This window comes from Varroa destructor, unplaced genomic scaffold, assembly GCF_002443255.2.
Source record: "Varroa destructor unplaced genomic scaffold, Vdes_3.0 BEIS01000001.1, whole genome shotgun sequence".
NCBI classification, from domain to species: Eukaryota; Metazoa; Arthropoda; class Arachnida; order Mesostigmata; family Varroidae; genus Varroa; species Varroa destructor.
In genome coordinates, this window is record NW_019211454.1 from 9,389,441 (window position 1) to 9,404,044 (window position 14,604).

Sequence of the window (14,604 nt, forward strand, 5' to 3'; positions counted from 1 at the left end):
TTCTGTGTCGGCTGGACAAGCCCGTCGAGCGAAGACCGGTCGTCAACTACGACTGCGTTCGAAGGCGGGGGAAAGACCGGGAGAGTCGTGATTTCTTATGTGCTCTTAGTGGTAGACTCTAGCAAGTGTTTGTGTCTAGGTTACACGTGTCTGTGTCGACATGAAACGACGATCTTGGCAGGCGCCGCAGTAGCTGCGCCCAGGCGCATTACAGCACAATACAGACTGTAGTCGCAGATGAACAGCAATTACTGCTATCCAATTGACTACCGCAACTCGTGGTAAGAATTCCTTCCGTGATGATGTAGTAATAACTCTTTTGCCTGCTAAACTTGAGGACACATGATGGTATAGGTTCGAATCCGAATGTATACAAACACACTTTTTTTCATGCTGGAATGGACCAGCCTTTCGAAGTAATGCCTAACGGCTCAAGTAACGAACGTAGAGACATGGCAAACACACTCGTAGTAAAAACAGAGGCAAAATTAAGAGTGACATCGGGGGCAAACAGTGACGGGGAAAAATTCGTCAGTAACATTAAGTTAGCAAGTCTGCTGCTGTCGCAGCAAACGGTTAGACCCATTGCTAGTAGCCGGCAGCCGTGGGGGTGGTAGTTAACAAACTAACACGAAGCAGGAAAAGTCAATAGTAATTTTGCTTTCGAGAGGCCAACAATTAATGTTCATTGCGTTCTAGGTGGTTGGCTGAGGATCAAGCGAGCGAATTCTACGGATAAGTGAACGGAGTGACGACAAAATGGCGCTGGGGGTCGGTGTGAGTTTTGTTCGATTAGGTGTTCGTGATTCATTGTAACTCAGTCAGCATCGTTGTCTTAAATGGGCGAAGTTGCGTAGAGAAGAAAAATTCGTTAGTTAGTAATTATAGTTACGGTTTGCAGGTGCATTAGGAAATAGAATTCGTAGATTAGGAGAGCCAAATAATTGTAAGCAGTACGATACCCATCGTGTGCGTCGTGCTGGTGAATGTAAGTGTGTATGGAAATGCGAGTCTCTCTGTTTGTAATAGCCCGTAGCAGTCGAAGTGGACGTAAGCAATATTCGTTTCATTAACAAACAATTTACTAACGGAGACAAGTGAGAACACCTAAAAACTCGTGCATCGGTAGTAATGTTGCTGCTGGATGCTGCTACAGCTGGGGGTCCGTAATGCCAGCTGTCGGCACCTTTGTCGCTAGCAAATCGCGGTCGTAACTATACCTCTTCGTTCATACATTGGGCGTCACCACTAGTTGCTAGCACATTGAACTTTTATTAGAAGAGGGAGGAAGAAAGAAACGAGAATTGAATTGGAGATGCAGAATTGAGCAGCAGTAGCTCGTATCTGAAGCACACTCAGGTGAACGTAAACGATCCAACTTTCTCATCCTAATTAATTAACAAATTTTATATGCTTGTTCGAACAACAACAACGTTGACGATAATAACCAGTCGTAAATCGGAATGAAGTACTGTAACAAGCCTGGTACAGTTGCTGAAGGGAAAATAAACAAAGCTGTAAATAGGGTTTTTTGGATAGAAAAAGAAAGACGAAATAGTCTTTTTTTACTCAGGTTTGGGAGATCTATGCTGTCTCTTGTCGATTAGAGATTGTGCTGCAAACATATCTGAACATAACTATTCAAGGGAGACTCGCTACATGCGAGAGGAATTAGGGCGTCTCGCAATATGTTTCGCGGACGATTGTGTGTGTATGTGTGAAAGTTGGGTGTATGGTACGCAAAACGCAGAATAACAACAGTAAAAACGGTTGTCAGCGTACGCCCATATCCTGTTGTTGCTGGCCTTCTGGGCAGCACTTTATATAATAAAGACGATACGGAAGAGTCTATGGACACGCAGCAGGAGCAAGCTTTCCGTCATTCGATGAAAATAAGCAACCCTGTGATATAGAGCAAAAAGCCTTTGTTAACATGCTTCGAAGCGCGAAACGTTCTTCGGTGCCTAGCGGCACATCAGGTGGAAACGGCCCGGAAGAGGTGCGCAAGCATAAGATCTACGAACTGAAGGATCGTTGTCCTGGGTGAGTTGTCCTAGGATTTTCTACATGCATTACTAGAACGAACCATAATGAAATTCTAACTATCAACTAGAAGCGAAACAATTAGCTTGTAGAGAGGTGACTTAGCAAGTGATGAAATTGGTGCGGTAGTTGGTAGGTGCGCATTATAGTATCGTGTCGGCGTACAAAGCCGAAGATCTGTTCTGTACTTCTAACTGCATTAGATAGTGGAAAGTTAACTGCAACTGTGAGCTATCATTAACTTAAGGGGATTTAACCTTCATTCTGTGCTGTATTCATCTAATTACGTGTTCAAGGTGGTTAAACTCGTAGATATAGTCGAATGCGATTTTTGATTTTACCTTGCAATGCCTGGTTCTTTGTTTTGTCTATGGCCTTTAACATTGCATACTGTGAAGCTGATACTAGACAAATTGATATTATTCTTTATATATGGTACGTCGTTTGTGATATTTTCCAACGATATCGGTTAGTTAGATCCTTGCAACAAGAGAAGGGCCAGTGATCGCTATCTAGGTACCTTTGGAATCGGTGTGTAAACGTCACCAGAGTATTACTGGCATTCGCTATGGTTCACCTGATCTGGTCCCCTGGCGTGACATCATTCAGTCAAAGGCAGTAATTGCTCGGATTGAACTTGTAAAAAATTATTATGGATATAAAATGCGTCGAGGCGGATAAACAGGAGCTGTGCGTTGACTAACCTCAAAGGTGAACTGATGTATACATAGTATTTCATCTACTAGATAACATAATTTTAATTTGATGACAATCCGTAGCCGCCTTCAGTTATTTTTATACTGCTGGTCTCATTCGTAAAGCCATCTTGCCTTCGTTAGGAGCAAAACATCGTTAGTGTCGAGAAAAAAGCAACAAAGCTATGTATTACGATTCTGTTTAATCGACTCCAGGTTGACTGGTTGGCTCTTATCTGACCTAAATAGAGAAGCATTGCTTCAACCATCTTTTAGATTGCAACAAAAGAAAGTTCCAACAGACACGGTATCTGAAATTTTAAAAATTGTTAATTAGTTTTCGGATATTATTCTATTTTGTTATATCAGGCAGATTGAAACGTTTCGCTTCGCAAATAATCCCTGCAGCTTTTCTTTAATATTACGAGATTTGCACAGTTTCAGATAGAAGCACGCTAACTGGAAGCGGTCTACATTTTTGTCAGTGAAATCGGTGAAGTTACTTCAATCGCCGTTTTGTGAAATAAAAAGAAATTAAGTGGAGAGAGATCGTAACCGGTTGATAACCATTTATAATCAGGGCAAGTTTCAAAGGCAGATCACTGCATACAGCTCGCTCGATGATGTTAAGCTCAAAACTTGTCTAATATAGTCATCTTTCTAATTGAGGATTGTTGGGAATAGTAAGGAGTTTTCTTTAAGTTATCGAAAGGATAAAAGCATCACTATTTGTTAGCAGTTTTATCATGGCTGTGAACTTCACTGACCTTTAACTGCAGAATACTCTATTTGAAGAACGTACATGAATCAATTTTTAGTTTTAATACATCTCGAAGTCAACTGATAGAATTTCTTGGTTAAAAATTAGCTTAGGGCGAAACACTTCTGATCACTTAAAGAAAAGAATTGGTCTGTAAATACATTTTACAGTAAAATGTATTGTTTTACCACACTTAGGTATTGAATTATTAGAGATTTGAGACAAACGATTCATTCATAGTGGCCACATACCTCTAAAATCCGTATTTCTGCAACGAAACGATTTGTTGCTCAACCATGAGGCATTGCTTTAGCTATAGAACTTTCCGAATTATGTCAATGGAATAGTGCTCATTTTATAATTTTGTTTCGGTCAGACTTCAAACATTAGACGTAATCTTTCGTGGATTAACTCCCTAAAAAAATCAAGCATCTGTGTGAGTATATGAGCGGCTTACGTCAGTGTTATTGCATTAAACTTTTTAATAAATTCAACATGCGCTGTCAGGATAGCCAATTGTGAGGGTAGATTATTAGAGAGAACAGTGGTTTCGTCTGTAGCTCCGATGATTGTTCGATCCATATATATCTGCACATTTGGCTTCAGGCGTGTCGTTGGAAAGCTAAACCCAGTGTTTCAAAATCTGATAAAGCGAAATTAAAATGCATGATGTATGCATCTATCGCGCACATACTTAAATTCTTATGCCATTTTATATGAGTGCTTGTACGCACACCATGTATATGTGAATACGACCGTTTCTCTCTTGTCTTGCTATACCATGCCGGTCAAGTGTTGAAATCCTCACGTATCCTAAGAGTTTCCTAACTGCGAACGATACGTGAATGCCAGTCGTGACAAGTTAGGTTAGGTTAAACCGTGAAACACGCATGGGTATATGCTATTATTTATGTGGTTCGTATATTTTTTCGAATATTCTGTACCTGCCTGAAAATCTCATTCAGTAGGGTGATGTGATAACGAGTTGTGGTAGGCCACGCTGCGACGAATGTGTTCTTTACTTCACTCATGTCAAATGATACTTTGTATTTACAAAAATATACAAAAATGTTACAACACTTGACGTCAATCCTTTCGGATATGATAGAGTTTAATAATCAAACCATTTTTTCCAAGCAGTTGCATGGGGCGCCGACATTTTTAGCTAGAAGTCGTGAGAAAAAAGCGACTTTGCAGATATGATTTCGATACGTGTGTCATTTTGTAGAGGATGCTGTTCGAGTTGGGAGACTGAGGACCTGTGTTGTACAGAAGAGTCAAACGTGCTTAGTTAAAATTTAAATGTATTTTCATTTCAAATAGCCATTTTTATTAAAATGGAAATGTTTAAGTAAAGAACATGCGCCTCTCTGCATCCACTTAACTTTGAACGCGCGTACGCTTACTGAATCTGAGCAATATTTTTTACACAATTATGTATATGCGAAATCACTTTTATCAAAATGATCTCATCGGAATAAATGCTTTGTCTACTGAATTCTACGACCCTTTAGAGGATTAGTTTCGAAGTGTTCTGTGCGGTTATTTATGCTATCCCAGTCCTTTCAAGATCAGCTTACTTTTTCGAATGTCAAGCCTAAATTGATTTCTGTTTTATATAACAATTTGGTGGTGCAGAGGACTTTTTCATACCGAATAATTATTTCCACGATCAATAGTGTCGCAACGTAGGGCAGGCGCAGATAATTCAATTTTACAGCTATTTTCACGTAAGTTTATATTTGAGAATAAATATGGTGCTAGGAATGATTAATTATTAGGAAAAACAAAAAAAATTACATTGTCTACCTATTATTGTAATAAAAATTATCTATTTTTATTGGGTTATTGAATTCGACTTTACTACAATATATATATATATATATATATATATATATATATATATATTGTAGCACTGCCGTATATTATGATATCGTTGGAAAAGAAAGTTTGTTCGGGCTCAATCCATAAAGCAGGCTTTAGAAGCAGAAGTTTTTTGTCCACTTGATGTAAAATGGCGCTTATTTTATGTAAGTAGTCGGATAATTTGGAGATCTTAGATTTTGAGATGAGAACTGAAATTTAAAGTTTGTACAGTTATGCGATTTTCTCGATCGAAATTGATTCGCTGGAAAACGTTCTAGGCTTATGGATACGCTTAAAAAAAGTTTAACTATTATTTGTTCCCACAGCGAGTCGATTCTTGTCACAACTGAAACTGTGGAATTCGAATAGCGACATGGCTAAAGGGTGCGCGGAATGGGAACAATTCCTATTCATAACCGGGAAACGAAATAACGTTTACTTGAAGAAATATATATATATATATAATGTTATATCGTAGAGTTAGTAATAATTATAATTATCATCGGTAATTTATCAACGATCAGTTGTGTTCCACTATTATACCTATTGCTTATGACATTACAATCTTTATCACGGAGCGGCGTGTATTCATCATCAATGTACATTTATTCATACTTTTATGAAGAAATTTTACTTATTCTGTCAGTATTCGTGCGTTTGATTAGCATAACACACGTATTCTTTAAGTTTGCAGGAAATTTTGTTTCCAGCTTTTATCTTAACTCATATGTTCTTTCCTAGTTTTTTCTTATTATGCTGTCTTTATTTGAGCATCGTTGTTTGTTCGCGATGCTCCAAGTGATTTGGCTTTAGCCGTTTGATATATTTTAGACGTTTGGCTGTTTATCCTTTCTTTTTCCTGTGATTCCGTTTCCCTATTGTCACTCTCGAAAACTTGTTGATTAATTTGACGTTACTATTTCTGCATCTTAAACCATCATACCGTGTATAATTTCGTTGCTTCAATGACACGTTGGCGATATTATGTTCGTGCTAGAACGGTGATCGCTTTCGAGCGAGTCGTCATGGTAAGAAGACATTCTGTTGAAGATATTGAAGAGCAGTTAGTGTAGGGCTATTGGCTAGTTGCTACTCAGAGTTGGTCAGTAAATGACTTGATGCGTTTTTAATAAATATAATAAAGTGCTGTTCATACTTTCCTATCATACCCTCGTCGGTAGTGATATTTAAACCAATGGGCACGTTTCTCTCTAGTCGCTAAAATGCTATCCTAATACCTTTTTCATGGTCCTAAGTAGTACAGTGTGGCTTAGCTATAATTGAAATTGTCCCTAATTATAGCATATCTGCTTACTGTTCTATTAGTCGAGCCCTTCTTGGAATTTGTACGCCCTCAATGACGTTTAGAGCGCGTATTCAAGTCCCGATTGAGACTGACGAGGATATGAACACTGCACAATACGCTAGCTGTCACCAATCTAGATAAGTGTTTGCACACCTCGCAATGCACAATTGACGTTAATCTCATCCTCTGTTCCAAAGTCCACAAAATTTAAAACATGATTTGAATTCCTTTCTAATCAATAGATAAATGGCGGCTAGCAAATGTTACAAAATCTCTACGATCCGATACAGGCCTGAAGCTTTTCTTGTACTGGACATCAATAAATTTGTAACTAGGTATTTGGAAAGATATTTGGATTTATGGAGCAACAATGGTTAATTAATAGTAGAATAGAGCAACTTTATTCTGATCTATAGATAAAGGTCGTTCCTAAAAGACAAGTTTATTTATGCGGATGGTCGTTTTCAAATGTTGCTATAATTTATTTTTTACTAAATTGGATTAAACTAATTCATTCTCCACATCTGTGCATTCAGTTTTTTGTGTCGGCTTCGGCCCTCTGTTTCCTACTGCTTAGTATACATTTTGTTACTGTTTGGTTCTGTTCCGCTCCGTTCAATTGTCCTCTTTTGTCTTTGTAATTAGAACCGACATTTAGTGACAGTGCTATAAAATCTTGGTGAAATAACGTCGACAATTAGGTACAGTCATTCCTTACTTTCGATTGCTGCATAACAGCGACGTTATATATTATATAACACAAGTGATCTGACTTAAGCCTATTGACACGGGAATTTATGCTCGCTTGCAGCTATAGTTACTTTATTTTCTTCACTCGGCAATATTATAAAACAAATAGGATTAGTTAGCATCTATAACATTTGCGACTTTCGGCCGTCGTGAGCATTTCCAGTGTCACCGTTCGACTTGTTCGTGTTTACGTGTCTTCCTTTCCGTATATTATTAACAGATAATATTCGTTGAAATTTTGCTCGCCGCACGTAAGGTTAAGCGCAACAATTAGGGGCTTAATGATTTCACACTATTCCGATTTATACATAGGAGTTATTTTTATGACGAAGATTTCCAACAAGTTTTGTTGTACGGATATCAGCTTTAAGTCAGTGCTGCGCTTGTACTAACATATCTGTACTGAACTAATATAAGTAAATTAATGAGACGTTTCCATTTGCGCACTCTCTTTAGCGTGACATTGAGCACAACCGGCAGTTTCAAGTTTTTGTCCATCGCGCACCAAACACTGACTTGTCCCGCAGACAAAATGATAAACACAAACATTAGCCTTTATTAACACTCTCTATATATTATGTGTGTGCGTGATGTGGAACACATCTGTATTCTTACAGCATTCAGGAACGTGTCCCTGAGTCGGAGTTCACCTTAGCTTTCAGCTGCGCCGGGATCGAGTATCAGCTATTCATGTAGGTAAAAAAAAGGGTGAAGGTAGACAATGATTTAGTTTTGGTAGCCTGTACGGTTCGCTTGAGAAGATCTGCGTAGGCATCGAAAGATGTCTTGATAGGAATGCTTTGGTGACTTGTTATCAATTTAGTTAGAATAGGTTAACGACTAGTTAAGTTAAACTGGCTTCGACAACTCTCTCTGTATGAAAAAAATTTTCGACAATTTGGAGAAAATGGCTAACGTCAATATGTAATAAATTGCATTGCTGTTAGCATATGGGGGTTGATTAACCGTGGAATGACAGAATTTTAATAGGACAGCTAGTGGCGTTTATTTTCATGACTTACTAACGAAGGATTTTACGGACTGTACCGCTTTTGCGTTAGGTAAAAAACGACCACAAAATGAAAACGTCGTTGAAACAGTAGTTATCCCTTTATGGCTAACGAGGACTAAGCTAGTATTGAATCCTTAAGGGCTAGGAATAATAAAGTCAGAATAGGTCGCAGATCAATGTCACGATGTCATTGTTATTTCCAGTCAGTGAATGAATTAACAACATTTAACTGTTATTGGATTTTTCTTGAGTACAGTAATTTGCCACCGAATTTTCCCTTCGAAGGGCCAACGCTGTCAGTTCGACCTGCGGCAGAACATCCCCTACTGGACGATACTTCTACAGTTTGTGGACTGGCTGATTTGACAGCTTTCTCAATTCACGCTTCCTTACCTGACATAATTCAGCAAGTCCTTTCTGATTTTATCACCAGACCGCTACTTAAACGGTTAGTACACATTTAATTTTCTTTCCGTCAGAAATGTATAAGTATAGAACGACACGTTTACTTTTTGTAGCTGCTAGCTTGACACACGACTGAATTGATTAACCTCCTAGCATGAGTCGTGTTAGCAAACGCTAATTGACGCATAATTTAAAAATAAATTGATTTCGGCTTTACTATTTTAATAGTGCTCGTTTTAGCATAATGTACTGTTTTGACCGGTGGAAAAAAATGGCTTGTAACATACGGACAACAAGATCAGTTTCGATGATGCCGTATGTGCCTGGTCGTGTTAGGTATCTGTATTAGCGCCTTTGAAGGTGGGTTGAATTACCTGTCTCCGTACTGGGCTTGCTTCTAATGTGAGCAGTATCTGTATGACACCGGTCGCGTTTACTCTCGAGTACTTGTCACATGTACTGCATATACTACATTATATGTACCAATTTTAATTTTCGAGCCGGTAGCAAGCAATACGAATTTTGCACCTAAACATCTCTAGAATCAAGTATCTCTCAATCCAACTTCGCAATCTATGAACAAACTCGTTGAAAATAATGTCCACTTAGTACGATCTGAATTGTTTCCACCGTTAAACTAGCTTGCATACTGTCCACGAAACGTTTATATCCTCCCCAGTTAGTTTAGAGACGTTGTCGCAACAATGTGTCGTTGTCATGACAACAGTAGCGATTAGTGAAATAAATAGGCAAACTAGATAGCTTTTGTCTATTCGGCTCCATTGTAGAACTGACGTAAAATAATTGTAGAGTCATTCATTTGTTGCATCCCGAGTTGTCTGACCACGATGCCAGAATGACGATCAACATTGCCCTGCCACTTATGATGATCACTGCACAAATTGATAACAAATAAGATATAACATAACAATTTAAAAAATTTATGAGAGGTAATATAAATTTATTTCACAATTAAATTTTAATAAATTTAGATGTTTTTAATCTATATAAATATGTAATATATATAAAAAAAAGAAAATATATATATATATAAACCACATTAAGATGATATTCATATATTAAGGGTTAGGTCAAGGACCTTCTTCATATTAGTAATCTATTTACTTGTTGCTCAGTGCAATCCTAATATTCACCGGTCCTGCTGTCTGCGTTGAATCTATATGGATGTATTTAGGTCATTGAATTGGCACTATATGTAGTCATCACTGTTTGGAAATGGTAAAAAAAAGGGTTGAAAAATTGGGCTCTGATCGATACGCATTCGTACATACACCTCTCCGAAACCTCTTGCCAAATGTCGTCAACCTGATGTGCTCTTATCACAATTTAGTGCAACTGCTAGCCGCGCGGGGTACAAGTGGCAAAATTTAGGCTAATTTAATAGCTGACTTTGCTCGCTTTACGGAGGAAGTCTCTACTTCAACGAAAATGCCTAAAAGCCTTTCATCTATCTTACTGTTTTCCTTGTTTCTTACTTAATATTCAAACAACGAGCGTTTTATATCCTGTGCAGTAGGCCAATGTGTGATCCCGATGATTCCTGTTCACGCTACAAGAAAAATTATCTTTTGCTGTTTGCGATGGAGGGTATGTTCGTGTCATTGCGTCCCATCCTGCATCTGTGCTCGTTTTAGCCTTTGGCCGACGCTCGAAGCGTCCTCGAGTACGATTCGTCACTATCACGACTTTGGCTCCGGACGCTGTTTGGGAACTACTCCGTAGAATTGGTAGCAAGCTTCGAGTGCGTGTCACTTTGGCTTTTTTAGGTCATCACTAACTTTTTTTTTTTATAAGAGAAGCAGTTCTCTCTCCAGCATCAAGGCCGCTATCGATTTTATATCTCAGATCGCTGTCGAATTCCCGTAGAAATTCTTTCTTCTGGAAAAGGTTTAAAGCTTGTCTTGCACTTATAATAAACATTCCCTATTTAGTCACACGGATGTCGTATAGCCTTGCACGGATGTTCGATTATGCCAAACACGCGTATATAGATATGGTTTATAAAAAAACTTCTGGCCACATATAATGTTGATTATATGTTAGCTGTTCTTCAAGCTAATGGATGGCTATAGTGTTGTTACACTGATAACGGGACATAGAGCATATGATAATAAGACGTTTGTGTTTTTCAATCAATCACAGAGTAGTCTCCGTACTGATGCAATGTTAACTCGTTTGCCTGTTAAACAGAGCAGTACGTACCGGGCATAGAAACACTCTGTTTCGGTTTCTGCTCGGAATCCGCCTGAAGCAAAGCTCAACGGACACAAACTACCGGGCACAAAAGTTAGCCCTGGCAATCGGCTAAATGGAAGGCTACCGGCTGAAAACATTATTTTTGAGCCTAACGCATTCTCGGTGAACGAATATTGTTGTGAATTGTTTTATGAGAATACCAGTTTTTTCAACGAACGCAAAGATTCGTAATTATCGGCTAAAGTGACCCTGCCTGGGTATTTAGGAAGAAAAAAGGGCCAATTTTTGCTGGTTAGCGATCGTAAATAGAAAAAAAACTGGCTGTAAGCGCTAAAGATATTTGTCGGCTATGCTACAACTTTAGCAAAACTATCATGATTAAAATTGCTTACTTTAGCAGAGCGGTCGGATGACCTATATAGGCGCTCTTTTTGGTGGTAGAGTGTGCGGCTTTGTTAACAAGCTTGACTTAAATACTCGCTAGGCATGTAGGACAGCTATTGATTCGTTTAGAGTTGACAATCCTAAACATACATGCGTCGATTCGGCATCTTTGTCGGTATAAAAATTATCTTTTTAAGTTCTTGGATTAAATTACGTTATTGCTACATCCATAACTTGTTAGTATCGTAGTCTATTAATGTTCAACTTATTTCATTAAAGTCCTATCAATTTTCTTAATCGAAATCCTTTTTTTACTCATATGTCTATAGTAGACAACACTCATGTGTACATCACTATGAATAGTCTTGTACATGGATTGTTCACGGAACCAAGAGCAAAGGCCTGCTAGCATTTCCATGCTCTCTTTCTGTCCTCTGCCAAGCTTAGCAATCAAAGGATGGCCAGGCAGAGTCTTCAACGAACTATCCATTTGTTTATAATCGTATGTATATACTTGGTTTCTCTTTTCTTGTTTAATACGTCAACAAACTTTTATGCGAATTCACCCTTTCAGGCCAGAGCCTGCTTCGTTTTCTCCAGCTGTCGGGAGCGTCACCGCATCTGGCGCAAGACCAAAGACGACGATGTATATGAACGGTAGCCTTCCTTCAGGCAATTCGTCTGGTGGCGTCCATTTGCGTTCAAGTTCAATCTACGCACAGGTAAACGCCCTTTCGATTGATGACCTTCGAGACTGGTCATCCGACGAGTTGAAGATCAAAGAGTTCGCCGAGGATCTACCGCATGTTTGTGAGCGGAAGGAAGCTATTCGACATCTCATCGAGTCCAACGAAGCAGTGGCCAAAGTAAGTAGTTGTATCGTAGTACGTTTTTAAACATATGTGACGCGTCAAGATTTTCGCGAGTAAGTTTTCGCAAGGAAGAAAAACGTTTAGATCGTCAAACCAAAGGGTTCACCTTATTTAGACTCAGTCGGACTAGAACAAACAACGTAGCGAGAACGGCGATAAAATTAAATACTGCATTGCATTTTTACTTAACTTGTTCACGGTCAAACCTCTGCTGTCAAGTGTACATAATTCCACATACTTCCACTAAAGCCTAATTTTTTGGATCTTTGAAGCCCACCCAGTTTCGCGATCAATTCTGTGACAAGCCAATTAGATTTTTTTACTATTACCTTAGAGATTATTTCAAATTTCATATTTTGAATTGCAGACAAATCTATCAGTAAAGAATGACTTGGACAAGAAACGAGGTGAGGTACTATCGCTCTACGAGGAGTTGACTCAACACAGAAATGAGTTTGATGCGCGGCAGCAGAAGTTTCATCTGCTCGAGCGATCCTATGCTCCAGAGACAATTAAAAACGAACTCGCCAAGGGTGCTCGGGAGGCTGAAAAAGAGAGTGACGAAATCGCGCAGCAGTTTTTAAACAGTAAGTAGTTCAGTAACGAGAATGACGTTTTTGTGGTTTTTGTTATCTTTAACCGATCTTCGGCTGTCCGATGGCTTCCGGCTCAGAGGTCTCTTTGGCCTCGTCAACTAGTGAAGTCGTGTCGAAGATGACGAATCTATAGTGACCATGTAGGTCCGCAATCGTTTTCTTTGTTATTAGCTTTCCTGTCATCAGTGTGGTTAGACTGATTAGGTATAAACGTTAACCCAACGGTAGGTGTTAACCTGAAACAGTGACGGAAAGGAATAATAAGCAGTCTACTATACCGATAAGACGTAGACGATAAAGTTAGTTGTAAGATTTATTTCGATGCAAATGCTCGTGGATAATTGAATGTTTCTATGTCTTCAATAGTCATTTCATGAACGATTCATGATGTATCAGCTAAATTTATTATCGGCTAATAAATACTATCAAAACCTCACGTTAAAAGTTGATCGCTTTTAGGAGTATAACCTGTGCGAAACCTAACTGTGGCTTTTTAATTTATTGAAATAAAATAAAAATTAAATGCTACATAAATGCTAAATACACACTCCATGTTGAGAAAGTTGAGCACTATGAACGTTAAGATCTGAACTGGTTCAAGACGTTCTAAATCCGTGACTTTATAAATCTTCCTAATCTCGAAAAAGCGGCTAGTCGGAGCCTACATATAGCCATATATGTTTGTAGTGTAATTGTGTAATTCAAGATCTAAGGGGCAAACGTTTTGCTTTGTTTTTTCTTATCATTATAGCTATCCTCATTTATAATTATTGTAGTAAGTAAAACGTAGCAACTTTTCCCTGTTACCCATGTATGTTATTCCTTTTTGTTAACGAGTTGGCATTAGTCCACTATGGCGGGTAAACTAACGACCCACGCTCCATTGTTATGCTTTACAGAGGAGCTCAGCGTTGACGAATTCTTGAAACGCTTCATGAAGACTCGGACGCTAAGTCACGAACGAAGCGCCAAGGCGGAACGACTTCAGCTCCAGTTAGAAGCTCTGCATAGGGCCGGGTTTTAAATCGTAACAAGCCAGCTATTGCTATTAACGTAATTCTTAGATGATGATGATGATAAATATTCACATGTATTTGCGCAAAAGCAGGTAACTGGAAAAGGGGAAGATTAAAGCTCCAGTAGATCTTGAATCATCACCATCTCTGGATATCTACGGGTGCGCTAGATAGTGTAAAAGAAACGTGTCAGAGATACATTTAGGCAAAACCATTTCCTATTATAGAAATAGAGACATCTATTAAGAAACCGTTGGTGACGAAGGGCGGCGTCATGATCATGAAGATGCCTAATAATCTTCTTTCTAGAAGTATGCGAATCGTTTACGAAGAGAAACCAATAAGTTAGCTACTGCAGAGAGCGACGATAATATACAAAGCGTCTGTACATATTTTTGTAATATAAACAATAGAGGCAGATGATCAGCAGCTAAAAGTATAACACCGAGGCCGGAGCACCATTGTGAACGGCATCGTTGTCACCATCGAACGCGACTCAGTAAAAACAAGAGCTGTTCTATATATATATATATATAATATTGCCTACGCGGGGGTCTGGACGGCTAAGCCCTTAGTTAAAAAACACCGAGGATCAAGTTCCGCCAATGACACATAACTACGCAACCTGTGTAAATATATATACAAGAGAAGAAGAAAGCTTTGTATGAATGTGATTTTCTGA

At 38.7% G+C, this 14,604-nt stretch overlaps 1 protein-coding gene across 11 annotated transcripts; it reads left to right on the forward strand.

Annotated features, from left to right (window-relative positions):
• Positions 1-143: 143 nt before the first annotated feature.
• Vsp37A (Vacuolar protein sorting 37A) lies at positions 144-14,596 on the forward strand. 11 transcript variants are annotated; one of them, XM_086976984.1, is made up of 8 exons: positions 144-281; positions 700-777; positions 1,574-2,043; positions 8,038-8,112; positions 8,689-8,880; positions 12,013-12,304; positions 12,678-12,897; positions 13,806-14,596. In XM_086976984.1, exons 3-8 carry the CDS (start codon positions 1,934-1,936, stop codon positions 13,928-13,930), a joined length of 1,014 nt encoding a protein of 337 aa, XP_086833110.1. In that variant the 5' UTR covers positions 144-281; positions 700-777; positions 1,574-1,933; the 3' UTR covers positions 13,931-14,596. The 11 variants fall into 11 exon arrangements, with proteins under 11 accessions (XP_086833110.1, XP_086833115.1, XP_086833109.1 ...); XM_086976989.1 differs by having other exon boundaries at positions 1,778-2,043; XM_086976983.1 differs by having other exon boundaries at positions 700-771.
• Positions 14,597-14,604: the final 8 nt, after the last annotated feature.

Excerpts from the sequence above, each read along its gene's own strand:
- Vsp37A (XM_022789217.2), top strand. The coding sequence starts at position 1,934 with ATGCTTCGAAGCGCGAAACGTTCTTCGGTGCCTAGCGGCACATCAGGT. Across the intron at positions 8,113-8,688 it reads ATCGAGTATCAGCTATTCAT|TAATTTGCCACCGAATTTTC; the intron begins GTAGGTAAAAAA and ends TCTTGAGTACAG. Across the intron at positions 8,881-12,012 it reads ACCAGACCGCTACTTAAACG|GCCAGAGCCTGCTTCGTTTT; the intron begins GTTAGTACACAT and ends TCACCCTTTCAG.